The following is a 26,657-nucleotide window of genomic DNA, read 5'->3' on the forward strand; positions in this document are numbered from 1 at the left end:
TTTCCGTAACACAATTTAGTTTTGGTCTCCATGACTCCCGTGGGAAATATGTGGCTGTTTAGCTTATTATTAAGATTCCACTGTTTTCACCTGGGGTTAGACATAATTTCCTCTTTTTTTAATAAAGAAATACTAGTTTTACTTAAATGTACTTCATAGAATTACATATTTTTTCTTTGTTCATGTGATTTGATTTGATGTCACAATGAAATACTTATTTCACTCATTAGGGACGTATCGCCTTTGGGCATGTCTTTCATTGAATTGCGGCAACGGATATACGCATGTAGAGATAAAACAAATAGCATTATATATTTATATATTTAATTTATTGCGCATTTCAAGTCTTCAGTACCCGAAGGCGTTTGCACTTCATTGGACATTCAGTAATTTTAGCGTTTTAATGTCACAAACTTTGTCCGGCTGCACTTTACATAAATAAAAAATAACAGACTGGAAAATAAAATAAAAAATATACTGATTGGAGCGTCTTTAAGTAAGCATTCGAATGCACGACAGTATTCCCTTGCAATGGAGTATTGTCAGTTCATCGTGTTATTGCACCAGTGGCATAAAGTTAGACAAAAACACAACCAATAATCCCAGAATGCACCTGTGTGCATGGCGGATGCACATCAACTCACACAGGCAGATAGCAAGGCGATAACGTTGTAATTCCCCGAGTTTGTATTGCTTGTAAAAAAAGACAGCCGATTAAAGATCTTCATTATGCAGCACATCACCGGGATGAGTTACAGCTGAGAGGGAATACGGAGTGAATACAAATGTAAAGATTCAAGAATAAAAAGAATTACAGGAGCACTGGATAATAGAAATGAAACAGCAATGTGTGCCGGAGAAAAAAGACTCTCCATGCACACCAGAGACCAGGTCACACACACACACACACACACACACACACACACACACACACACACACACACACACACACACACACACACACACACACACACACACACACACACACACACACACACACACACACACACACACACACACACACACACACACACACACACACACACACACACGTAGATGCAGGAAAACATTAAACACACAAACACGCAGAGAGATTGAGAGCATTTGGAAGCTTGTATAATTCTCTCAGTGGGTGTCAATTAAATCTCTCAGCTCTGTCAACGGCGCACACACACACACACACACACACACACAGAAACTTGTTCTCATTCAACAGCTAGTGCATCGTCAACACCGGCTGGCTTGGCAAGCAAGAGAGAGAGAAGAGGTGTCGGAAGGAGAGAAAAAGAGAGAACTGGTAACGTGAGAGCATGAAAGCACTGCAGGTAAGGAAACACTGCGGTTAACACACACACACACACACACAGATACACACATTGCTCCCGTTTCATGTTTTTCTGGGTTTAAATGCTGCACAGGCGAAATTTGACACTGACTTTCTGCAAGCATCCACACACAGAGGAAGCATTACGTCACCAAACGACAGGATTAAAGAATATCTAATAACACAAATGTCATCGGTCCCAGTTGACCTTTTTGGCTGTGTGAATGAAGGAGTGAGAGGGAGAACAAACGGCTCACTGTACACTGTGGAGCGGGTTGGATGGGCGGCAGGCGGGTTGCGTAACGCAGCACAATGCAGGACGCACACTGTGAGGGGAAAGGCAGACTGTGTGTTATGAAAGCAGAGAGATGTGCGGCAGAACGTTCACGGGTTCCCGCTGAGGGTTCCTGATCGTCCCTTTAGACCCACTGTGACTCGGTTAGCGATGACACCCGGCTGAACGCCCTCATCGTTGGGGAGGATTAACCCTTAGAGCCCCATCACAAAACGTCTGACTAATAAAGTGTAATTTGGTTTAGATATGTATGGATACAGAGCTTAAACCAGTTGAGCCCCGAGCCTGTTTTTCAGGCCTCAGCCCTCGATTCCACCGGGTCCGTCTGCGTCGCGGCTGCGCCGCGGTTTTGGACCGGCCTCCTCCGGCGTCATACCCTACGTTTCAGAAGCATTTCAGAAGCGGAGCGTCTTGTGTGCCGGCTCGCAGTTTTTGTTGATTTGGGCATATTTCCTGGACAGGCTACTTTGTACAGACAAAGTTAATAATAATTGTAATATTCCAGTTATAAACGACATGAATCAAAGATGTGTTGCTGTATTTTAGTGGTAAAAAAATGCATTCATCATCATAATTATTCTATATATATAATTTACACAGTGCCTGTAAACCGGAGGAGAACTCTGGCATTTCTCCTCCTACTTGAAGGACTACGGAGGGATAAGGTCTTCAAAATTAGTTTATTTGGGGGATGGGCCTGCCCGGCGCCTCTGCAACGCCTCGCGTCGAAAATAGACTTGCATCCTATTTTGAGCGGAGCCCAGCGCCGAGACACTTCTGGGACGCACGCTTCTGAGCCGTAACGCGGCACGTCTGTTGGAATAGCACCCATTGACTAGATTGGCCGCGATCTTTGCGAACGCCGCGGCGCAGCCGTAACGCGACGCAGACGGACCCGGTGGAATCTAGGGGTCAGGCTCGAAAATGACATTCCCAGAACCATTGACTATATCTTCACTTCTAAAAGGGGTAAATTAATCATCTTTTTTCTCAAAGCCATTATACACCTGTGAGTTGGATGTAGAAAAGTCAGAATCAATATAGAATTTCTTTATTATAAAGTAAATTCAGATTGAACATAGTAAAGAAAATCAAAATTATAGTGTCCGTCCAAAACAAAACATTACTTATAGTGAAAACCACCCTTAGATTATGGGATAGTAGACTAAAAGCTTTAGGAATCCAAACTATAACATATAAGTACCCTGTATCAAGATTGATGCAAAACAAGTGACATTTGACCTTTTTAGAGAGATTTAGAAGAAAAAACACTTCTGGGGTCATTTGGGTGCATTTTCCATATCTCTGGCCCCCCTCGGTCGATTTTGATGATTGACACCTCTTTTTAACCGTTACAGCCAATAGAATCGAGGGGAAGTCCCTAAAATCCATCTAAACATTACCCATTGGTGAATGAGTGATGCATAGCCAGAATGTCCCGGAACCGGAAGCTGTCATACACTCTCGTAGCAGCTAATATGAAATCTCCGTTATTGACATAAAAATGGAATGAAGGATTATCAGTAATCAAAGTGACACAGATACATTGGATTAACCTATGGATTAACCTTCGGCAGCGTTTTTCCCGTTTTAATGCCATTGAACACAACCTTTGATCAGAAACAGCAAAAGGTAAGACAAATTGGCCGTGTTTGCTCCTCAAAGCTACGTTGTGTGATGTCTGTGTTTGCTTCCCATGTCGCGAGTTCTGGTCGCTCAGTGATGATACTTATATGTCTAGAATCTGTGGAATCTCAGCTTGCTAATCGATATCTTGTTTGTGCAGATCCGATAAGTAATAAGGGTATTTTAACGTGAGTTCTGTGCTAAGTGCGTTAGCATTTTTTCGCTCATGGCTAATTCAGAGCCTTTGTTATTACCCTTATGTTTCGTTTTGCTAAAAATTGTTAATATTGTCTGATAGCTGTGTTTCTTCCCGTTAAGTGGATATGACACATTCATAGTTTATTAAATGTGACCTGTTCCATCGAAATCAGTCGCATTGACCCGAAGACACATTTTGAGTTGGATACACTGTTGGAAAGAGGAGAGTCCTAGCTTTCTAATGATATCAAGATTGTTGTTGTACTCCAAATATTAAGCAAAATGTCACATTATATAATGACTGTCACCGAGTCATCATTTTGAGAAAAAGGCCTTTAAAGTTTCCTCTTCTCTGGAATCCATCGATCTGATTGATTATTAGCGGAGCAAATGATCAAAATACTACGGAGGGAAGATATTTTCGCTTGGATTACTGGTCTGGGGGAAGCTCGCGAGTGTGTGTGTGTATACGTGTGTGTTTGTGTGTATTGTGTTTGTTTCCCGGGGAAAACACTCACGAGAAACACCGGCTGTTGTTATGCCTGCAAGGAATAATTAAAAGGCCGGTTCCAGAAGACTTCTAGAGGGTTCAGGTTCAAGTTAGAAGCACATTTGATAAATAGGTAGGCCCAAGAATGTTAAGAGCTCATTAGGGGTTCTAAGGAGATCTACAGGAGGAATATGTATGAAAATTAATATTTTATGCAAATATGTCATGGAACAGAGGAGGAGGGTTATTTTGAAGGAACTTAAGATATAATAAGACAATCAAGTTATGCTTCACTTGATTAAATAATGGTTATGGACATTTGAAGCTGTAAAATAACATTATTTTGGTCCGATTACTTTGGATAAGTTGTGAATCTTGCTTTGTGTTTAATACTACAGGTGTGTAATGTTCTTCCAATCCATACGGAGCAATATGTTAGCTGTGGGTTAAAAAAGTGGCTTTGCTGTTATTCCAGGCCAGCTTTGTTTGCCACATTTTCCTGAACAAATCAATATTGTCCACCTTGCCATTATAAATGTGACATTCTGAATATGAAAACCAAACAATGATGGAATACACGGAGAGCACAAACTAATATTGAAAGTGCTGAAATGTTGAAGACCGTGTACTCGCCTGCCCTCGGAGGAATGACGACTGGCCTCTGACTTTCAACAAGACGCATGTCCACATTGATCTTCATCTTGATTTTCGTCCATCTGCTCCATCACAACTGGCACAGATCCATATTCCAACACTGGGGGTTGATACATGTTGACATCATATAATGAAGGGGGTAAAACAGTTGGTGATACCGGGCGGATAAACGCGTCATTTGCAGGAAACAACGTCTAAGGAATCTTAATATTTAATAAAACTATGAATGTTTTATATCCATGTAACGGGAAGAAACTCAGCTAACTGATCTTTTTAATTTATTTTTCAAAAAAAAAAACACAAAAAAACCCACAATAGGTTAAACAAAAATGTAACCTAAAACGGCACTTAAACTCACAATAACTCCCTTATTACTTATCCTAGATGCACAGCCAACCACTCGTTTTTGGTGTCCTGGAGACACTGAATCTAGTGGTGCCCACCTCAACACTCAGTGATAAACATTTGCGACGCTATAAACGAAAGCGTACATCATAACATGTGGAGCTAAGTAGCTAGAAACGCTAACATGGCTTACCTTGGTCAAAACTGGTCTTCAATGGCATTAAAACGATAAAAAAACGATGCTGCAGTTAATCCATAGGTTCATCCAATGTATCTGTGCCCTCTTTGAAATGATTTCTGATAATCCATAAGCAATAAAACTGCTTTTTTGTTTCCAAATGCCAGAGCTAGAATGTAGCTCCACTCTGCTTTACATTTACATGCGCGCAGCCCCCACCTTTTCTCTTCACAACGTGTGTGTTTGGGGGCCTCCCTCTTCGATTCTATTGGCTCTAACGGTCAGAAAGAGGTGTCAACCATCAACATCGAGCAAGGGGGGCCCAAATCACCTCAATCATTTTCACCCAAATCACCTCAGAGGTGGGGTGGTTTTGGCTAAACCTCTCTAAAAAGGTCAAATGTCACTTGTTTTGCATCAATCTTGATACAGGGTACTTATTATATGTTGTACTTTGGATTCCTAAAGCTTTTAGTCTACTAACCCATCATCCAAGGGTAGTTTTCACTATCTGTAAAAAAGAATTTTTGGACGGACACTATAATTTACAGTTTTTTACTATGTAAAATCTGAATTTTCTTTAAAATAAAAAACATTTATATTGATTCTGACACTTCTACATCCAACTCACAGATGTAACCTTGCTTTGATAAAAGAAATTATTCATATAACCCTTTTAGAAGTTAAGTTGTAGTCATTTGTTTTGGGCATGTCATTTTCAAGCCTGAAACATGAAAAACAGGCTTGGTGCTTAACAGGTTAAAGGGCAAATGGCCTTTTGTTTTCTGCATTTCACCAATAAAATGTTTTAATTTGCAGCAATCCAAAATATGTTGGATTTCCCACATCAGCGCTGAAAAAGCGCTGTTTAAAGGGGACCTATCATGCAAAATGCACTTTTGTACGTGTTTTATACATGAATATGTGTCCCCGGTGTTCCAGGGAACTCACCAAGTGTCAGAAAACACAACCCTCTCTATTTTCCTCCATACTCAAATCTCTAAAAAAGGGGCTGCAACGGATCTGATAAAAACTGATCCAGATTTGAACACTGTCCTGACGTCAGGACGGTGGCGCTACGGCTATTGGGCCAACTCCACCAATCAGGAGGAGACAGCCACGGCCATTGCCGTTCGAAAGCGCTGGAGACGCTGTAGTACATATGCCAGGCCTGTAAGTGGCGCTGTAGTCTGCCACAAAAGCAGCGAAGAAGACTTCCCGCCCATAGTTACCATGGTTACCCTTCTGTTTATTCTCCGTTGTGGCTTTTTTTCTCCCTCCCCGAGGCAAGCGTTTGCTCCCGCTGCAATGCAATCCCTCCCCGTCGAGGCAAGCACTGTAATTCTCTCCGGTTAGTCCACCAGCAGATGACAAACACCCACCTCTCCGCCTCTTCCAAGGAACGAGGGGACCGTGCGGCAGAGTTTCAGTTTCAGTTTGTTTCGCCGGTCAAGATGTCCGTTAAAGTTGTAATCTTCCTGGACAAAATTAGAAAAGTGCCGGTCAAAGGTCTTCTTTGTTATTTATTGAGCTTTAAAACAAATGAATAACGACTCTATATAATAAAACACGGAGGACGGAGATCTCTTTTTCTCCCCCTCTTCTGACAGCCCAGCAGCTGATCAGAGCACGTCTCCCCTCTCCTGCAGGGGGGCGTGGTCAGCAGAATCAGACCCGTAGACAGCAAACAGCACATAGAGCGAAATGAGGCATGGCTAAAATGCATGATCTGTTTGGTATTTTGAAAACAGAAACGTATAAATATACCTTATATATGTATGGCCCTACAATATATCATTTAAATATAGCATGATAGGTCCACTTTAAATGACTGAAATGCATCTCATCCTCATAGTATTTCTTTCTTTTGTGGCTGTGACCAACCATCACAGCAGGCGCTTATTCAGTTTACACTCTGAGAATGACATTAACACATAAAAGCAGATGATGAATGTATAAAATATTTTTGATGTTTCATAGCAAAGGGATATCCAACACTGTGACTCATTTATTGAACAAACCCTTTGGTTGAGGTCTTTCCTGTTCTGAAAATGCCTCTTGGTGTCTCTACCTCTTCAAAAAATCCTAAATGTGTTCGTTGTCCACACTTTATTATACTTTAAAGAGAATTGGAGGGGTCACTTTCTGATGAAACACTTTCTAAGGAACAAAGCTTGACAAAATACTCCAACTAGCTATGGGAAAACACTCAGATATCGAAGAGTTTCTTTTTTTTTAAATCTAAAAAGTCCAAGGGAAATCTTAATGCTGATTTTATGCAAGTCATCAACCTAAAGCTGCCTTCACGTGACCAGCAAAAAGTGCGCTGGCTGATACTACTGACTTTTGGACTGACAACCAATCAGATGATAGCCGTATGAAGCAGCACAGGCAAGCAGGGGAGGTTACCATAGCAACTTAACTACAGTAGCTGAAGGCTCTGCGTAGTGGGGGAAGATAAAAACTCTTATCAGTTGAATGATGGTTCAACAATGATTTTCAAGACTCATCTGTCCAATCATAAGGCTTTTAATGACTTTCAAGGCTCTTGGATACTAAAATGTGATGATTAAAAAAGACTGTGATTTAGAGCTTTCGCGGTAACTGAGTACATTAAGTGCTTTAAACTTTATATTAGTATATATTTCAGTTAGTGCTGCTTTGCTTGAATATTTCCATTCCACCTTTACGCCTCTACATCTTCTTGAAAGCCAAATGCGTTACAGCACAAAAAAGTATTTTGCAAAAGGCTTATTAACTTAACTGCAAGTCAAGGGTTCTCTGTTTGCTGTTAGGTGCAGGTACAATAGGTTTATCTTTGTTTCATTGATGAAATCGGATCAAAACATGAGGTTATGGCCTCTAAGTACAGAACATTACCCAAAAAATGCATTTTAGCTTTTACCCTAAAGCAGCTTCGATGCATCTCATGCTAACAGGAGCAGTTTTGTGTTAAGTGTCTTGCCCAAGGACACTTCAACATGTTGGTAATCAAACCAACTCTGATTGGTAGACGCCCATTCAACCCCTAAGCTACAGCCACCTTATGATAGGCACCTTTCATATTCGATATTTATATATATATAAAACATATTGATTATCGATAGATTTACACACAGCATATCAACCAATTCAACCTTTTGGAAGGCTCCACTCAGTGCTGTACCAAAAACTGCGGTGCTTTTACCTGCGTAATGACACATTATGTGTTATATAATCACAAAAACGAAAGACCATAATTTCTCTCCCGACGTTTTTGTGTCACAATATACAAAAACCTTTTGGAAATGCAATCGGTAGCTTTTTGACAAATTAAACCCCAACAATCCCCTCGCTAATGCCAAATCCAAATAAACACTGTAAGCGCTAAATCTGTGGTGTCAGGAGTCTTTGAGCTGCCTTCAGCAGAGTCCAAAGCTGGCCCGCTACATGTCCTTGAGGGGCCAATTCATTAGTTAGCTGGAAAGCCCAATCAATCACAATGTATCAGGGAAGAGTACGGATCATAATTCAGCTCAGGTACAGCAAAGAGAATAAGACAGGGAGATGAGACCGAGGATGGATGGAAAGAAAGGCAAACAAGACATATTGGCGGGCAGGAGAAAGGAAGAGGGATGATTGCAGTGGTAACCGCGGACAGTTTAAGGTGCTATCCGATTACTTGCTTGGGTATTGCAGTGATTGGAGGTCACGTCAATCAAAAAGCCTGCAGTATTTTACTTTGGAGACTTTCTAGAAACAGTGAAAAGACCTGCTTGGCAAAAGATGGTAAATGTGAGGTAGTACTTTGATAATAAAGGGGTGATGATTAAGTAACACTGTTAGCCATATATTACATTAGCCAATAGCCAAAGTTTTAAATAGGTAATCGGTGGCTAATGGATACATCATGGTGATATTTGACCGTTATCAACATTTTTGGACCGCAAAAGGTTAATAAGGTAAAAAGGGTCAAACAAAATGGATAATAATGGGGAAACACAAATAAAGACTAAGCTTTTTTAGGAAAAGTGTAGTTATATTAATGGTAAAAAGTAATCTGCTAACAAGGTATGGTAATATTGAGATATCGTACAGTAGGTATAATGGTGAAGGCCGCTTTAAGCATTCAGTAAAACCTTTAAAATCACATGAAAATGCTTCAAAGTCAAAACTATGAATTAACATTATAACGATTTTCTGACATTCCATTTTATTCTAGATACTATGTTGAAAATTATACATTTATGCTGTCACTTGTTACTTGGAAACACTAATTTAATAACAATGAACTTTTAAATATTACAATAAAGAATGTGTTCCATTTTGGAACACATTTCTAGTTGTATGATTCCCTCAAACTGAATGCCTCTGTGACTATAGATTACTCTTATTGATGCTTTTAGATGTCAGAGACAAATAAATTGCACTAATGTGGCACCAATGAAACTGTATAAACTCGTTTTCTACCCAATAATTGACAGAAACGATAGGAAAATCGATAAAGAAGGGGATCGAAAAGAGGAATCGGTAATGGAGTCGGTATTGATGAAATCTTATCAATTCCCATCTATAACTGTTTTAATTCCATTGGATTTAACTGAACATAGAGGCACAGTGATTCCCTGTGTTATAATACAGGGATGTAAAATGCTACAATAATAAGAAACCATGTGGTTCTAACAACACTAAAACAGTCATGACCTTTCGAACGTTGGCGTGTTGGAAGTGATAGCAAGCAGCAAAAAGGGCATTCACGGTATAATATGAACATATGAACCTTTTTATTTCACTAGACTTCTTAAATGAAACGTTTCTTCGCTGAATTATCAAGGGAGTTCCTGTTTCATGGTACAATTTCAGCTATCGATTAGCGAGAGGAAGGGAAAGCCTTGGATGTGTTCCCCTGAGAGTCCAACAGATTCTCACACAGACAACCTCTAGGGGCCATCCCAGAGGTCCAGGAATGTCTCCTCCACTTGTCTGCGATTGTTACCCCTGCATTGATCTCTCGTAGATCAATGTAATAAAATAGAAACAGGTGTAGCTTTGCAGCCGGAGGGAGCAGCACATTAATCACGGTCCCGCGCCTCGGATAGGTTACACAAGGAGCTGCAGCTCCCGAGCGAACGCCGATTGGTTTAACAAAGATTTTCAAGGCTCATCTGTCCAATTATAAGGCTTTTAATGACTTTCAAGGCTTTTGGCACCGTGATGATTCAGAAAGACTGTGATTTAGAGCTTCTGCAGTAGCTAAGTGCTTTACTAAAGTGTATCTGTCAGTTGTACTTTGCTTGAAGATTTCCATAGAGTGAGATTTAACACCGTTATTCCAATACATCTTCCTGAAAGCCATATGTGCTGGTTCTTACGGTACGGAAAAAGTATTTATAGAAGGCTTAACTATAAACTAAACAACCCAGATGTTTTCTGTTGACTTGCACAAAGCTAAACAAACTTTCAAAATCTTAGGAACTAAAAGGATGTCAAGTATGTCAAATATGAACATTTCAAGAAAATATATATAACAAACCAAGTCTAATTTTGAGTAACTTGCTAAAACCAGAATCAGAATCAGAAACAGGTTTATTGCCAAGTAAGTTAACACATATGAGGAATTTGTCTTTGTGTCTTTCTGGTTTTGAGACATTTATATCAATCAGCACTGTGGTTTTGGAATTACTCCTGGTCATACTAAATGTTGTCTTTGGCCAAAATTAAGATTAGCAGTAAGACCAACTCTGAACATAAAGAACTTCTTAAAAGTAAAATGTATAAACAGAAAGGAAACTTTAACCTATTCTCTAAACCACATGTGTATTAATTCAATGTGATATTATTACATAATCATTTTTGTGCTTTCATGTTGGCATGATTGCAAATGAGCAGGATTAGGCAACCAAACAAGATAGAAGAGACATGAGAGGAAATAGAGTTTAAGAGAAGACCTTAACATTTGGAAGTAGGACTTTTTCCTAATTCCATGCTACAGAATATGCAGTTGTTGACAATTGTACTATAAATATGTAATAAATAAATGTAATGACCATGTGCTTAAATATATCATACACATGTACTAAACAAGAAATGTGAGCTAGGTCTATCTGCAGTTTGCAGAATCCTTAAAAACACATGTATCTCCCAAGAACATACCTGTCAAAAGCTTCAACACATGCATACACTCAAAGGCGTTTTCAATAAGTCAAGCTGCTTCGTCTTTTAGTAAGGAAGTAAAGTTAGGTGGAACTGAAATGGGATTACATAGTGGACCTTTTTCACAGCAGATATTTGGCTTGTCATTGCAGGAAAAAAAATGGTATGGTGCGTGCTGGCTCAATGTCCCCGCTCACTGGGAGACTTGATGGTGCAACCATTGTTCCAGAAAGGAGAGTGCGATGTCAATTAGGATGCACACACCCCCACAGTCTGGATAGGATAATCAGGCAACAAAGGTGAACCCTGTGTAGGTGGACTGTGGGTGTGCAGCAGCTTTGAGGTCAAAGTTGACATGCTTTAGGGAGTCGGATTGAACATTTTCCTACATTTCCACATTACAATGCTAGGAGTGGGAGTCGGTGCCTATGCTGTTTTAAATGTGTGCAACATTAAAATGTAACCTTAATGTTTTAACTTAACTTGTTATCACTAACAGGCATTTTTTGTATCATTTTTACTATCCTCACACATTAGAAATTCAAAGTTTACTAACTTTCTCCTGCATGACAACCTCATATAAATTTCATTACACCAACGTTTAAATGTAACACACCAACCTTTACTTTTACCAAGGTCATTTGAAAGGAATATATAGTGTGTAAAACAATGCTGATACAAAAGAAATACCTGTCTCTTTCATGACAAAACTACTCAAGGCAAAAGATACATTTTAACGGAGCGAAATAGCCTCAGTTCAAAATGGGTTTATTGAATAGTGATTTGTACTTTAATGCTCTCAATTATTCCTGTGAGAGTGTCACTTTTTTTTTTGTATTTGGATATCTCATTTTGGTCAGGAACTCATTATGCTTTTCATACCAAGCTGAAGCAAAAAAAAAAAAAAGGATTCAATGGACAGCATTTGAATGGGAAATGAAATTAATTTAATGGTGTGGATATGGAGGCCAAATACGCTCTGGAGGGCTTGCGGAATTCAACTGGAGTGAGCTTTTGAATATGGGGCTGCATTAAATTAGGGCCAGAAAAAAATGAAAAACCGAATATTTTAACACAACCCACTGTGCGGCCATCTTTGCAAAGTGTTGTTCTTATGTTTTATGGCCTACGATCTCCAATCAGCCTTTACGAATGTTAAATGTGAAAACTGGCAACCGCTGAGGTACAACAGAGCAGCACGGGTGGATTTTTTCCGTGTCAAGTGAAGCAGTTTTTGGGGAGGTGAGGCATTGTTTTCCTCTCTTCGGGGATGCATTGAGTAAATCACGGTAACTGGGGGGGGTGCCGTCCCCTTTCATCCCTCCTCAAATGAGCGCCTGTGTGCCAAAAAGCCTCCTGTACCAATCCTGAGCACATTGTTGACCTTCAGCAGATATGGCTCACCACAGGTTAATAAGGTGTTGAGGGAAAATGACAGTGTAAGTACAGCAAATAACATGAAACCAGAGAAAAACTGGTCAATGGTTCCATCATGACATTCATACAGGAATTACCCTTAAAGGAAACAGGGGAACCAAACATGTTAGATGTACCATAGTTATGACATCATATACTCACAGAAACATTGTATGACACTGCTAAAATACTGCTGGAACCATGCAGGAAAGCAACAAATATATATTTTAAAGAGCCAAACCAGTGTTTTTCGGTTTGTTTGTTTGTCAGCAGCATTCGTGAAAGACTGCTCGCCTGATTTTTTATGAAGTTTGGTGTTGAGTTGAGCATTAGCCAAGGAAGAACCCATTACATTTTGAAACCTTATCATTAAATGACCTTGACGTGGCTCCACACTCTTCAATTGTCCTTGTAGTGACAAATAAGTGCTTTACATTTCTTTACATTTGAAAACTGTTTCTATTATTCAAGGCAAATTATTTTAGATGCTTTAATTTGCTCTTTTAATGATCAAGCTCACTGGTCCACATTACATCATTGTCAGAACAGAATTGAATATAATGTGGAGATTAAAAACCAGCTTGGTGATTTAGTACTGATCTTTCATTACGTTTGAGGGACTCTCAACACGCATTTTAAAAGAATATCAAAGTATGTAAAGTCCTGAAAAATTCAGATTATTAACTCTTTGTCCCTGATATGGCTCTTAAAAGAATTCCTACATTTTCGATAATGCACCTTCATCGTCTTTTGTTATACCCTCCATGCCTGTTCCTCATCATTCAAACTCCAAGGCCCAAGTTTATATCTGAAGTCTCCTGCCCTGATGATAGCATCAGGTTATTTTCTAAAACTCGACAAAGCTCCTCATCATTTTAGAAACAGGTTCAATCGTTTTTCTTTGACAAAGAAACTGACCTTCAAGGTAAAAGTGATGGAGTGTCTTTTGAAACTGCACAACAATTATGTAACTGGCACAAAAAAGAATGCAGACTTGATGTTAACTGTGATGGATTAAACAACACAATATCATGAATCTTGATGAAGTTACAATAGTTTGCTAAATATTCACCATTAGATAAATGAATGGGAACCAAAGATTTGAACATGGACAATATGCAGTTGAAAATGGTGCAAGATGGAAGAAATACAAACCTATTTGTATGATCCATCCAATTAAGCTTATACCAGTCAAATATTTTATTTGTAGGAAATGTCAAATGATTTAACCTGATAGATCATGTCCTAAGGCCGCAGGTGTTCCTGATTCAAATATGTCACTTCACTTAGGAAACTGAAATTCAAATAAAATCTCTTTTTAACAGAAGGACTTTTGAAACGCAACCATTAGTTTTGAGGTAATGATGAACTGTTAAATATTTATACCCCGGTTAAAAAGACTACACTTTGATCAGCGGTAAAAAAAAAAAGAGTTTATGTTTAAATATCATATATCATTGGAGCTGTTGGTTCGTCTGTTCCCAACTTTTGTGTAGAATTAACCATAAGAGTAATGACTAAATTAATTATCACATTAAGCATAATTTCTCTGTAGAAACATGAAGGAGCATTCTGGGATACATCTCTTACGGTAAATGACGCTTGACATTTGTTTTACAATACATAAATCAACAAAGAATCAAAGAGATTTCTACAACAGCTAATTCTTTAATGCAATATGGGTTCGGAATTGCTTTTGAGTTTTAATCACATCTACCCTTTTGAAAAATGTAACCTCGTAACTGCCTTGTCCTTGTTATTCATCAGTAATAAAAACTCACAGCAAAGGCCAGAAAAGAAGAAAAAAGGAAAGAGACATAAGGGAACATCCAAGATGAAGACATGTCCTGATAATACAATCCATGTAGAGCAAAAAGGATATGGTATTGTAATGATATTGTAACCTCAGGTATAATGTTCATCCAAACAAGCATGTGTTTCCGTAAAATCAGCTAATAATGTATTTAAACTAAGATACATTTATCTGGCAGACTATTTCTGTCTGGTAGTTATGTAAGTTACTGTACCTCTCTCTTGGGTAAACATCCAATTTAAAAGGAGGATTATAATTATCTTCATTGTCGACAATTTTAATTTTTACTGAACTATCCTGCTGTGTAGGGACAGTTCAAAACCCAGAACTACCAAACAGTGTAGCAAAGCCTTCGCCTACTAAGCTGTATTTGAACTGATGACAGATTAGATGAGTGGAGATGAAAGTATGAATTTTTCACATAATACTGGCATTTTCTTTTGCTGCTTCGTATGATTTAACGCAATGAATGATTTGTTATAGTTTGTGGCTGCTTATATCAAGGCCAGAGTTGTTATATCCCATCATCATTGGACTTTTAAAAAGTAATATTATTTAGAGCATAGAAGGGTTTCAAATATCCAGATATGCACAATACAAAATAGAAATATATATCTATCTGAATGTCATGTACACTGCAAACCAAAATGTTCACAATATTTAAAAAGTTTAAGTTCTGTAAACATACATGTCCCCAAAGGTTTTCGATACTTTCAATATTTTGAGTTCTTCAGAAATGTTCAAAGTTTAACAGATCCTTTTTAATTTATTAGGTCTATTTTTGCAGATTAAGCTCCAATTCAATTATAAAATAATGCATGTGTCTGTATGTCATCAAAATATTTAAACTCTGAAAACAGACTCAAAAGAATAAAGTCAATCAGTTGCCTTCATTTCTTCTAGCTCTGGTAACCTTTGGGGGATTACAGTGTAGCCTTGTATTTGTGCTTCCCTGTGGCTAGGGTTAGGGTTAGGGTTAGGGTTAGGGTTAGTCCAAAGTAAAAAAAACACTGATTTAAAAGAGGTATATTCTAGGCCTTTGTCCAATATGTTTTTAATTCATCTCTGACATAATTATCCAGCACCAATCCAAAAGAAACCTCAAACTTAAGACACGTTAAGTGTTGAAATAATTGAGTTAAATTTACTTGCATGGAATGACAAACAGAAAAGAAAACAGTGGTAGATTTCAAGATAATAAAGCTTCATATGCAAACTCTGAAATGGCATCTATCTCTTAATTCCTAGAGAGAGAAGCATCCAAAACATTAGTAGGATTTAAATTAACTAAAATATAAGAGTGTGCACTTCCTCTCTTTGCTTTTTGGAACAAAAGCCTCCATTCTCAGTAATGCTCCTGCAGTGCAGTAACACTCTCTGCTTTTCTTAGCTCACAGTGCCCCTTGTGGCCAATTCCACACATAACACACACCTTCCTCCTGTTCCAGCACTGCTTTGCAAACCTTTTTCACTGCAGTTAGCCCAAAATAGACAAGCTTTTCACCAAACAACCCCAATCAGATAAGAAAGTTTTCTGTGGCAGGGCGGAGATGACTTTACAGTTAGGATGCAAAACAGAACGCTGACATGACAACAGCTGAAGAGAGGGGAGGAAACCCTAGCAGGCTCCTTGTGCATTTATCATTGTGAACAAGTTTAGTGAGTTGAATTACCGTCAAAATTAAATATTTCCCAGAATTCTTGTGATGCCATGGTAGCCCCTGCAGGAGTTTCCAGGAAAATAACCATCCAAGCCACTGCAGTAAGAAAGTTTGGGCTACAAAATACACTTTTCCAGCCAATCCCAGTCTTTTTTAAGCAGCCAAATGCTCTTTTAGGGGAATATGATCTCAAATATGACAGAGGAGAGATGCGGAAGAGAGACTGAGCGTTTGGAGGGGGCGGACGTATCCGATTCATACCCCACCTCCCACCGCATCCCTTTTTTAGTCCATAACTGCCAAGGGTATTAATAATTAATGTGGACAATTCTCTGGCGTCTGCATGAGTCATACTTTCTGCTACTTGGGTTCCCAAAAGCCCCATAGGTTGGATTAACACAGAAAAAGATAAATGTGGATTTTTTTTTTAAACCCTAAATTTAAACGTGGATAAATGTTTGATAGGTGCCTTAAAACAGATGGAGGGGTGATACCTGAAACACGATAAGGCCTGTGCCAAGAAAAGCTTTAGAAGCTTTAAAAGTGAGAGCAAATTTAGGATTTTTAGACATGGAAACAAAGCAAAGAGACAAAAAAAGAACAAGAGGTGATGAGGCTGCATTAAGACAGGCAACAATGGTAATATTATATAGTTGACATTTGATTTTCTGACATTTTCATCAGGTCTGAACCACACAAGCAGTGTTTAAATATTTTAAACTTTTGTTTTGCATGAACGTTTTGCCTAAATTAAGATTTTAGCCTAAAAAAACACATTAAAACAAAAGATGGTGAAACGAACTGCATGACCTAAGATGGTTTCATGGCCTTAGGTGTAGCAAACACAAGTTTCCCTGTCAGCTGCCTAGAACTAAACACACTAAGCAAACATGTATTACGGTTGAAGGATAGCTAGTGTTTGCACATGAACCGAACAAAGTACAGCATTCTGTCACTTGAGTCTGCCGAACACTGAGCTGTCACACAACCCAACGTGTTCTGTGGGAAAGGAAGAGCGGGGTATTAAAGGACTTGCCAGTTTCAGAAGAGGAATCTTTTGTTCTTTTTTTCAAAGTAAAGCAGCCTTGAAGAGCTAAGAGGACGCTAACTAAAAGAAATAGGGGGACACATTGCAAATAGGTGCTGATTTTAATACCTTGATTTCAACATGATTATACAAGAGAAAATTAACCAATATACAGGAGATTTATGACCGATAGAAAATTGTATTTATTATACTTTCCAAGATACATTCTATTCATTTGTAATGTCAATAAACACTCATAATTTTAACGTAACAATACCTTTTAAATAAGGACCGGATAGAGTTAACTTGATAAAAAGAATTCCGAAATAGAACCTGCCTTGACAATATAACCTCAAACTAAATAAATTAAACAAAAAAAATATTTGAAGCCATCATGACCGAGCATTTTTTTTTTTTACTAATATTGCACATGGTGTTTTATGATATGATTCTGCCCTGATCGAACAATTTGGAGCTTCAATTCAATGAGCTTTTCCTCGTCCCCTGCAACATGTTCTCCATCCCCCCAACAATACCGGAACCATATCAAGTTTAATGCACATTTATTTTGGTTGCATAATGTTAATAAGAAACCTTTTACATGATACTGTGGGAGATATAAGAATAAGGAAACTGCTCGAAACTTCACAGACTCTATCAGGCCTCGGCTTGTCGTGCGACACAATAAAAAGGAAACATCACAGATCACATTTCACAACCCTTCGTCCACATCGGGTCCAGTTCTCAGGAACAAGAACCCTTGAATCGACTCAACAGTCACTTCTGGTTGGCCTCAATTAGCTCTGATGCATCGTTCTATCAAGTCCTTTCCACTCTTCGTGTATTATTCTCTTTAAATAATACCAATAACTCTTTAAATAATCCTGCATAGAAAAATAAATTAACTATGTTGTTAAATTCTTTTACTACCAATTGAGAGCTGTCAAGGGGGAGGCGGATCACCGATTGAATTATACTAGCGGTTCGTTTGACAATTCTGGCTTGTAGTCTCTTGTTGATGACGTTCCGTCGCACAATGTGTGTGTGTGTGTGTGTGTGTGTGTGTGTGTGTGTGTGTGTGTGTGTGTGTGTGTGTGTGTGTGTGTGTGTGTGTGTGTGTGTGTGTGTGTGTGTGTGTGTGTGTGTGTGTGTGTGTGTGTGTGTGTGTGTGTGTGTGTGTGTGTGTGTGTGTGTGTGTGTGTGTGTGTATACATGTGTTTGTCCTTCCTTGTAATTTACAAACCAGTCCCACAGATACAAATAATGTAAGACTTACAAAATAAATTCCAGGTTACGCTTACATGGCAAGCAGCTTTGTAATTTTTTATCCTCGGGTTTGTCATTTTTCAGAAACAACGTCCTCTGACAGTGTGTGTGCCGTTAGATTTCACCCAAAACATACATGTAGCAATTTTGAAGAGAAACACAACTCCATTCAGAAGACACTATATTTAACATGGCTCCGTACACAAAGAGAACAAGTCATGAAATCATTCCCCCAAAAAAGAGTTTTGCAGCACCTACATGGAGCCTCCTGGCAAACAGCAGGTGTACTGCTACTGGTGGGTAATCCAGACAAGGTGGCAGCAAGTCTGCAGCCGACTCCAGAGGGCAGCCCCAAGAACAAACAGATATCCCCGCAAATAAAAAATAAAAGCAAAGTAGCATCCATTGAGTCACCAACTCTAAATCTCATCCCAGAAGCGGTGATTTAGGATACTTTCCAGAGCAAAAGAACAACAAGCAACGAGCCCTCCTTTTAGTTTTTTTTCTCGTTTTTGTTAAAGGGGGATTGAAGACGGCGAGGGATATTCTCAAGCACTGTTTTCAATACCCTTCGATTTGGTTGGAAAAACAAAAGGAGGAGAAAAACGAGAACAACAAAAAAATAAGAAGATAAGTACCCATTTCAATAGCAGCAAAAAAATACTATGACTGTCTGGTTGCTTTTTAGGGTGTCCTGTTGTATTTATGTGGGATTCGTACATGTAGTGGCGTGGATAATCCAAAAGGTCTTTTACTGTGAGATAAATCCACGATGATTCTAGTAATAGCTTTTGTGATGTGGAGCCATTTTGTCCGTCTCTGCATTGGTCATTAAGGACTTCCAGAAGGCACTTTTTCGCTGTGTGTGGGAGTGTGTGTGTGTGTGTGTGTGTGTGTGTGTGGCTGTGGCTGCAGAGAAGACAGAAAGAAAGAGATCGAGGGGGGGGGGTGGGTTGAATAGTGTTTGTGTGTGGCCAACGGGGGAGAAAGAACCAGAGAAAGGCAGATGTGTTGGCTGTCTGCCTGCATGTGTTTCTGACCTCCTTGTGTATGTAATCAATGCACTAAATCAAACACAACAATCCCTACATTTTACTCAGCGCAGTCTGCTCCTCGAGCACCTGCAGGTAATCAGGCGTTCCTTGGAGCTTGGCTTTGAGCTCGTAATACTCACTTTTTCTCTGCTCCACCACGATCTTACTGTGGTTCCCGCCTATCAGCGACTTCTTCATCTTTTTATCCAGCGTTTTCTCCGGGTAGCGGATTTCGTACCCGCCCATCCCGATACTGTTGAAATCTCTTTTGCTGTCCAGGAAGTTCTGGATAAACATGCTGGGCTCTCGGTGGGGGAGGAACTCCTCGAGTTCGTCGATGGTGCTGAGGCGCTTGTTGCGCTCCAGGGTGGAAAGCGAGTCTTTATCCTTGTCGGCGCTGTTCCGCAGGATGATTTTCTGCCTCTGCGAGTCTGCAAACTTGAACCCAGCGTCCATGTCCGAGGAGCGTCCGATCCCGCAGGTGTGGCTCTTGCCGATGTGCTCGATGGTCTGGGGGATGAACGTCTCGCCTCCCAAGTCGTCTCCCGGGATGGAGCCTTTCTTGCCAGATTTGTGACCGTGTCTGCGGAGCTGCAACGACATGGAGCCGCACTCTTGATTCCCAAGCCCCTCCTGCCTGCCCGCTGGTTTTTTATTCCGCCTCAGGACAAAGACTAGAAGGCAGAAGGCCACAAACACAGTCACGATAAGCACTACGAGGATGCTGAGGATCATGATTGAGAGAGGCACAGGACCTCCCGGCGGGGCTTTGCCAACTCCGGCAGGCAACACTGACGTCAACATAGGGGTGGGGCCAGTGAAAATAAATGGAGGTCTAGCAATAAGCTTAGGACACAGGATCTCATTTTTCAAGAGACGCAGCTCTATGTTGGAGAACTGCACAGGAGAGGCACATTTCACCTCTTTGGCAGCCACTCCATCATTCAGCTTTTCTAGCCAGAGTTTAAGGGCGACAAGATCGCATGAACAGTCCCACGGGTTCCCTTCTAGGTCTATCTGGGTCAATGTTCGCAGCTGGTCCAAGACACCACTCACTGGTAGGGTCATGAAGTGGTTGTTTTTTAGATTCAGCCTGGCTAAAGACACACCTGCAAACATGTAGGCAGGGAGACTCCGCAGTACATTATTGTTGAGATACAGGAGCTGTAGGTTCGGCATAGAATCAAATGTACCCGCTAAGATTTCTTTTATGGCATTGTATTCCAAATATAGGTACTGTAAGTTTGTGAGGCCCAAAAACATCTCTGGGTGTAACTGTTCCAGCTGGTTTCCATTTAAATACAGTCTCCTCAGATTTGTGAGGTTAGAAAAAATACCTTTCTGCACTGTGACAATTTGATTGCTGCCAAGATGGAGCAAATCTAATCCCTCAAAGCCTTGGAAATCAACCGGGCTTATGTCACGGATGTAATTTCCACTCAGGTGAAGTTTCTTGGCATTTGGGGGTTTGGGGATAAGATCACCTAAAAACTTAATATTCCTCTCCTGACAGCTGACGCTGATGCCAAAGTCAGAGGGGTGGGCTTTACAGCTGCAGGGCTGTGGACACGTCAATGGAGGGGTCCGTGTTTGAAAGGAAACAATCTGGCTATTTCTTCCAAAAGGGGGTAAACCGGCCACAATGCCATTACCATAAATCTTAGATGAGTCAGTGGTTTTCGGCCCTTTCGTTGCCAGAGGAGCCACAGTCGTCGGGGACATTTTTGAAGGTGACTGCCCATTATCAGGCGATGCAGGTGGCATCCTTACATCAAAGTCACTTCCTGTTCCCATGGGACAAAGCTCCTGTTTGTTGGTTTCTTTCAGGAGCCTGCCGTACAAGTCACTTGGTGTTTCACATATGGCCTCTCCGATAAAAATGTTATAGGGCATGTTTTCAAGCCATGCCTTGAGAGGTGCTAAATCACAGGTACAGTTCCAGGGGTTGTCGTCCAGCTGCAGCTCTACAATGCGCCCAATATGCTCCAACACCCCAATATAAGGGATCTTCTGAATCCTGTTCCCCCTTATATCCAGGTGTGTGAGCGAGGCAAAGCGAAATATGTTGTCAGGGAGTGCCTGTACGAGATTATCATTGAGGATGACTACTTTTAGCCTGTGCAGTTTGTTAAAAGCTCCCTTTTCAATGTATTTGATCAAGTTGTAGTCAGCCTGAAGGTATTCCAAGTTTTCTATTCCGTAAAAAGTGTCTGCTCGCAGCACCTTTAACTCATTATTGTTCAGGTGCAGCTGCTTCAACGCACTCATCCCCATGAACGCTCCACCTTCAAGGTTCTGCAGTTTATTGTTCCCCAGCTGCAGTGACACAGCGTGGGTGAAGTTGAGGAACGAGTTAGGGTAGAGTATTATTAAGAAGTTGTTTTGGAAGTTCAAGTGGTACAGGGATGAGGCCGGCGGGATGAGCTGCGTGGGCCGATAGACGGTGATCTTCTCGCAGTTGGCGTACAGCACGTTTTCCACGGACATGCAGGAGCAGACGCTGCAGGTCTCCACCATCAAGTCCGAGGCAGAGGGGTCTGCCATCTGGGGTCCGTCCGACATGGAGGGGGAGGAGAGGGAGGAGGAGAAGGAGCCGGAGATGGAGGAAGAAAAGGCTGCCAGCAGGAGTACGAGCAGCATCTCGCCGGTTAGAAATCCTCCCCCAGAAAACCATTTAGTAACCTTCGGAGAGAAAAAAGAGACAGGTGCATGCACAAACATTCACACACACAGGCGCACATATGTGCAAACAAGCCCAGAGACGCATCACACACACACACACATTCACACAGAAAGCAAACCATCAAAATGCATATTTGATATTGATTACACAGAAATTGTAATATTTCATCATTTTTCAACGTTTTCTTTATGTAAAAACAGCATCAGGGACCATAAATATTTTAATGTAAGTATTACAATATTCAAATTGCCATGCTAATGGTGCACACTTCTAATTAATGGAATCATTGCAGTGAGTAGCTTCGGCTTTGACACAATGATTCACCCTCATTATTAACACAAATGTTTGATGCAGATTATCTTGGACTGCAGGAAAAGTACCATAATGCACTGGTAAATTACTCAAACTGCTGCACATCTAAGCATCTTATCCTGACACTCAAAAGCGCGAAGTATCGTCTTGCAAAATGTCTAAGACAGCAGCACGACTATATTCGTCACCTCTCAGCATATTCAACATAATCAAAGTCAAACGGCTGCACTTCTCTTTTTCTCTTTCTTTCTTTCCTCTCATTTGAAGCCAGCCGCAGCAACACTAAGCATTCCGGTTATTTAGGAGAGCAACTGTGAGAGCAAGGGGAACAATTGGGACTGTGCCCACTGCTGACATATTGAGGGGGTTAGAGTCAAATCACACAGATAACCTTTTTATCCCACATTGGACACCACATGATAATAAATAAAATCTAGAAATGAAAATAATTCAGATAAGGAAACGGATGGAATTGTAATAAATTATAATATGTTACACTTACCCAAAGCTGAGGTGGTAATGCATGCGACTCCCTCCGGAGACACGGGGCAGCATCGGGGAGACATGGATGGAGACAGACAGTGCTCCCGGCTGAAGTAGGACACTTATAGGGGCGCAACAAGGTTCCTCCAGCAGCCCCCTATTTCCCCATGTAGGCTACTGTATATCAACCCGATCCAAGCAAACTGGCGGGGGTGCGGTGGAGATGGAGAGAAAGAAGAAGGAGGAGGAGGAGGAGGAGGAGGAGGTGGTGGTGGTGGTGGAGGAGGAGGAGGAGGAGGAGGAGGAGGAGGAGGAGGAGGAGGGGGAGCTCCGATTTCACCCGATGCGTCTCTTGCTGACGGGCTCCTCTTGCTTGGAAAAATCACCCCTCTCGTTCGGTCCCCAAGGTGGCTGTACTACCTCCATGGGAGAGCATTCATTTGGTTTGCAAGGGGGAGATAGAGAGATAGATGGTGAAGGGGGGGAGAGAGAGAAGCAGGCAGCTTTTACAGATCTTGACAGCGCGTCCGGAGACTCCAAGGTGTGAAAAAAGGCGCAAGACGGTCAGCGATGCAGGGAAATAAGTCTGTCATTCTTGGAGCTTGTTTTGTTTTTTCAAAATTGGATTAGGAGGCAATTTTGTGTCGGGGCATGGACAGCCAGCACTGCGCGTCAGGCTTCAGAAACCCCCAACGATCCAATGAATAAATACTGGTTTGTTTCGGGCGAAGTTGCGCACAGGGAGAATGCTGAACGCGGACGGAACGCTCCCATCAGGGTAAATGTATCAGGATATTATTTTCCATAGAGGCGTAAATCCAGTTCTCTGCATGCAAAACAAATAGTGTTTTCTCTTCAGTTTATTTACAGGATGCAAAAGAGGAAATCCATCCAAACGGGATTTTTTTTTTGGTTGAAAAAAGCTTATGGAGATATTGAAGCCAAAACAAAAGCGGAGAGAAACAGGAGTCTGGACAGCGGAACCCGGTGCGTAAATATGAATAATGCAGTTATTCAGTCTGGAGGAGCTGCAAACTCCGCGCGTCCACTGAAGGGGATATCATGGAAATAAACTTGCCAGTTCTTTTTTTCTTTAAAGCCAAAAGAATATCCAGTCGGAGGAAACGGAGGGAGTTAAAAGAGGAGAGGAACGCGAGCTGGTGGTGTCCCCCCTCCCTCCTCCTGTAAGACAGAGCAGTATCCGTGTCAGGCGCATAAGTGTGCTGGCTCCTTTCTGCAGCCGCATTCACCGAGCTTCCCACACGACTAACGGGGGAGAATGCGGAGATGTGGACAGAGAGAGGAGGGAGGGAGGAGAGAGAGAGAGAGAGATCAGGAGAGAGAGAGAGAGAGAGAGAGAGAGAGAGGGGGGGCTCTCACATAGACTGAAAATCAGGGTAAAAACTTCAGACCTTGAAACGGATCCGTTCATTCGAGCCTACATGTTTCTTTATTTCTCACGGTTTTTTTCTTATCCTTTTATATGTTAGTATTGTTCTACTATAAGGAATCTGTTTATTATTGTTCCCAATGGGATCGGGATGCATTGTAACGAAGAGCAGGACGGGAGAGTGTGATTATTTTTGTAAAAAAAAAAAGGAATTGGACCCTTCGGATTTGACTTGCGCGACACGGCCTGAGCGCGCCCACGAGGTCTTGTCGGAGAGAGAGGCAGTGTGCTTAAAAGCGGGCACGGGAGCGCGCGTTGTGAGCGGCATTCTAAATAGGATGGAGAGAGAGGAAAAAGGGGAGGAGGGGGAGGAGAGGGGTTATTATTCAGGAGTGCTGCAGTCAGAGGACGGAAGGAAAGGGGAAGGAGGTGAAAATCAGTCAATCAGAGGCTCGTGGGGTCCACATCTTATTTCTTTCTGTGTGTTTTTGCAGAGAAAGAAGAGATGGAAGAAGAAGAAGAGCCTGGAGGTTCCGGTTACACCTGTATCATCCTCTCTAATTCTGCACAATCTCCTTAAAATGTTTGCCTGGTATCTATCTGTGTGTCTATCTCTCTTTTTATTTATTCATGTGAGAGATGAGTCCCGGCCTGAGTGTGGTGGCACCGTGGCGCAGCGCCCGCTCCGCCGGCTCTCCACACAGCTGACACCCATGGGAGAGAGGAGCTGAAACCTGACAGTGTCCGGCCTCTCCGCACCGGAAGCCTCACCTCTGGGTTCCTCTTGCAACAGGTGAGTGGAGCCAAGAAACACTGGAAATAAAGCCGGGGGGAGAAAGGGAGCAGGGGAGGGTGGAGGTCAGCAGTGTAATGGTATTGGTGATGATGATGATGATGATGAAGGTTATTTTGTGTCAAAGCACACTGATGTTTCCTTTGAAACACTGCTACACACACTGTGTGCCTGATTTGTTGCATGATGAGATTATGATGCATTTATTATTTTTTTGTATTATTTGTGTACTTTTTAATTGTTTTACTTTTCAACCAAATACAAAAAGGAAAAGAGGGAGAACAAAAACATATAAGTACTATTAATAGTACTTTTCCACTTTTTACTATATGATTTTGAACTTGTCAGACATATCATAGCAGACAACAATCCGTGGCACAGAAGAGGAAACACATTAAGGGTGTGAGCGGTGATTGTAAATGTTTCTGTTTTCACACAAAGCCATCTGCTAATGAAGGAGCCTTCAAAGTGTAAGTGATGATGTTTCTATAGAACACTCAGCCTCCATTACTCTCAATTATTCCTCTTTCAGCTCAATCTGGCAGCCTTGTAATTAAAGTTATTCTGAAGTATTTATGACATATGAACGCTCCATTGTTCCACAGTGATGTATGGAAGACAGAATGTGGTTCTTCTTTTCTATCTTTGGCTTTATTCTCAAATGAGAGTTATGTTTTTCAAAACAGTGCATTCAGTTTTCAGAAGAATGTGTTGAAAACCGATTGTGTCGTTATTCAAAACAGATTTGGATTCTTCCCTTTATTTTAAAGCAATTTGCACGTGATTTGGCACAATTTTCTTTAAATTGCACAATCAAAATGTACTCATGGCTTGCTTATCAAATCAAATTCTTCATTGAATTTTCTTAAAAACAAATTCATTTTTCAAGGCCTCACATGAGCAATGATCCGTTCAATTGTCAAAATCTGTCTGGACTCCATAAATATCTCTGACCCCCCCGTAAATATCTCTGAGGAGGTACAATTTGTTGTTTCTTCCCTGAAGAATTGTGTGTTTTTTCCTTGTTGCATGGATGTCATTTTGTAGCAAGCTTTCTATTTACAGTATATGTAACACACTGCAACGCTAATAAATGTACTGTATACAAACAAACGTGAGAATCCATTTTGTTGTGTACTAAAGCATCATACAGTATGGTATTAATTACTGACTTTTATCTAGTTTTGAGATGGGAATCAAGAAATGTTATTGCAATACACCAAACTGTTTCTTAATATTCAACCCTTTCTCACAACCTTTTTCAAAACTGGGAACATGGATCTCATTTGAAGACTCAACTGTATTGGATTAACTCTGTTAAACAAAAGAAAAACAGCCAACATAAGCTATTCATAAATATATTTTCGTTTCAAGTGGCAGAGTACAACTAGGGAACACAATGTTAGAAAGTAACAAAGGACTTTTAAAAGTACTGTACTTAAGTACAATTTGAGCTTCTTCTAATAACCCTGAGTATTTCATTTTATGCTACTTTGTTCTTCTACTTCACTTCATTTCAAAGCAAATATTGTACTTT

At 40.7% G+C, this 26,657-nt stretch overlaps 1 protein-coding gene across 2 annotated transcripts in view; it reads right to left on the bottom strand.

Annotated features, from left to right (window-relative positions):
* slitrk4 (SLIT and NTRK-like family, member 4) overlaps positions 1–23,081 on the bottom strand; it is a 69,070-nt gene extending 45,989 nt beyond the window's left edge. The window contains exons 1-2 of one of the 2 annotated variants that reach the window (XM_034121064.1): positions 22,957–23,081; positions 19,600–22,141 (exon numbers count right to left, since the gene is read on the bottom strand). In XM_034121064.1, coding sequence (XP_033976955.1) covers positions 19,600–22,099 — 2,500 coding nt within the window. In that variant the 5' untranslated portion in view covers positions 22,100–22,141; positions 22,957–23,081. Of the gene's footprint in view, positions 1–18,381; positions 22,142–22,956 lie in introns of those variants that run through there. The other variant, XM_034121063.1, reaches the window with a different exon arrangement.
* Between the last annotated feature and the right edge of the window lie 3,576 nt (positions 23,082–26,657).

The sequence above is a fragment of the Trematomus bernacchii genome, unplaced genomic scaffold (genome assembly GCF_902827165.1).
Source record: "Trematomus bernacchii unplaced genomic scaffold, fTreBer1.1, whole genome shotgun sequence".
Classification (NCBI taxonomy): domain Eukaryota; kingdom Metazoa; phylum Chordata; class Actinopteri; order Perciformes; family Nototheniidae; genus Trematomus; species Trematomus bernacchii.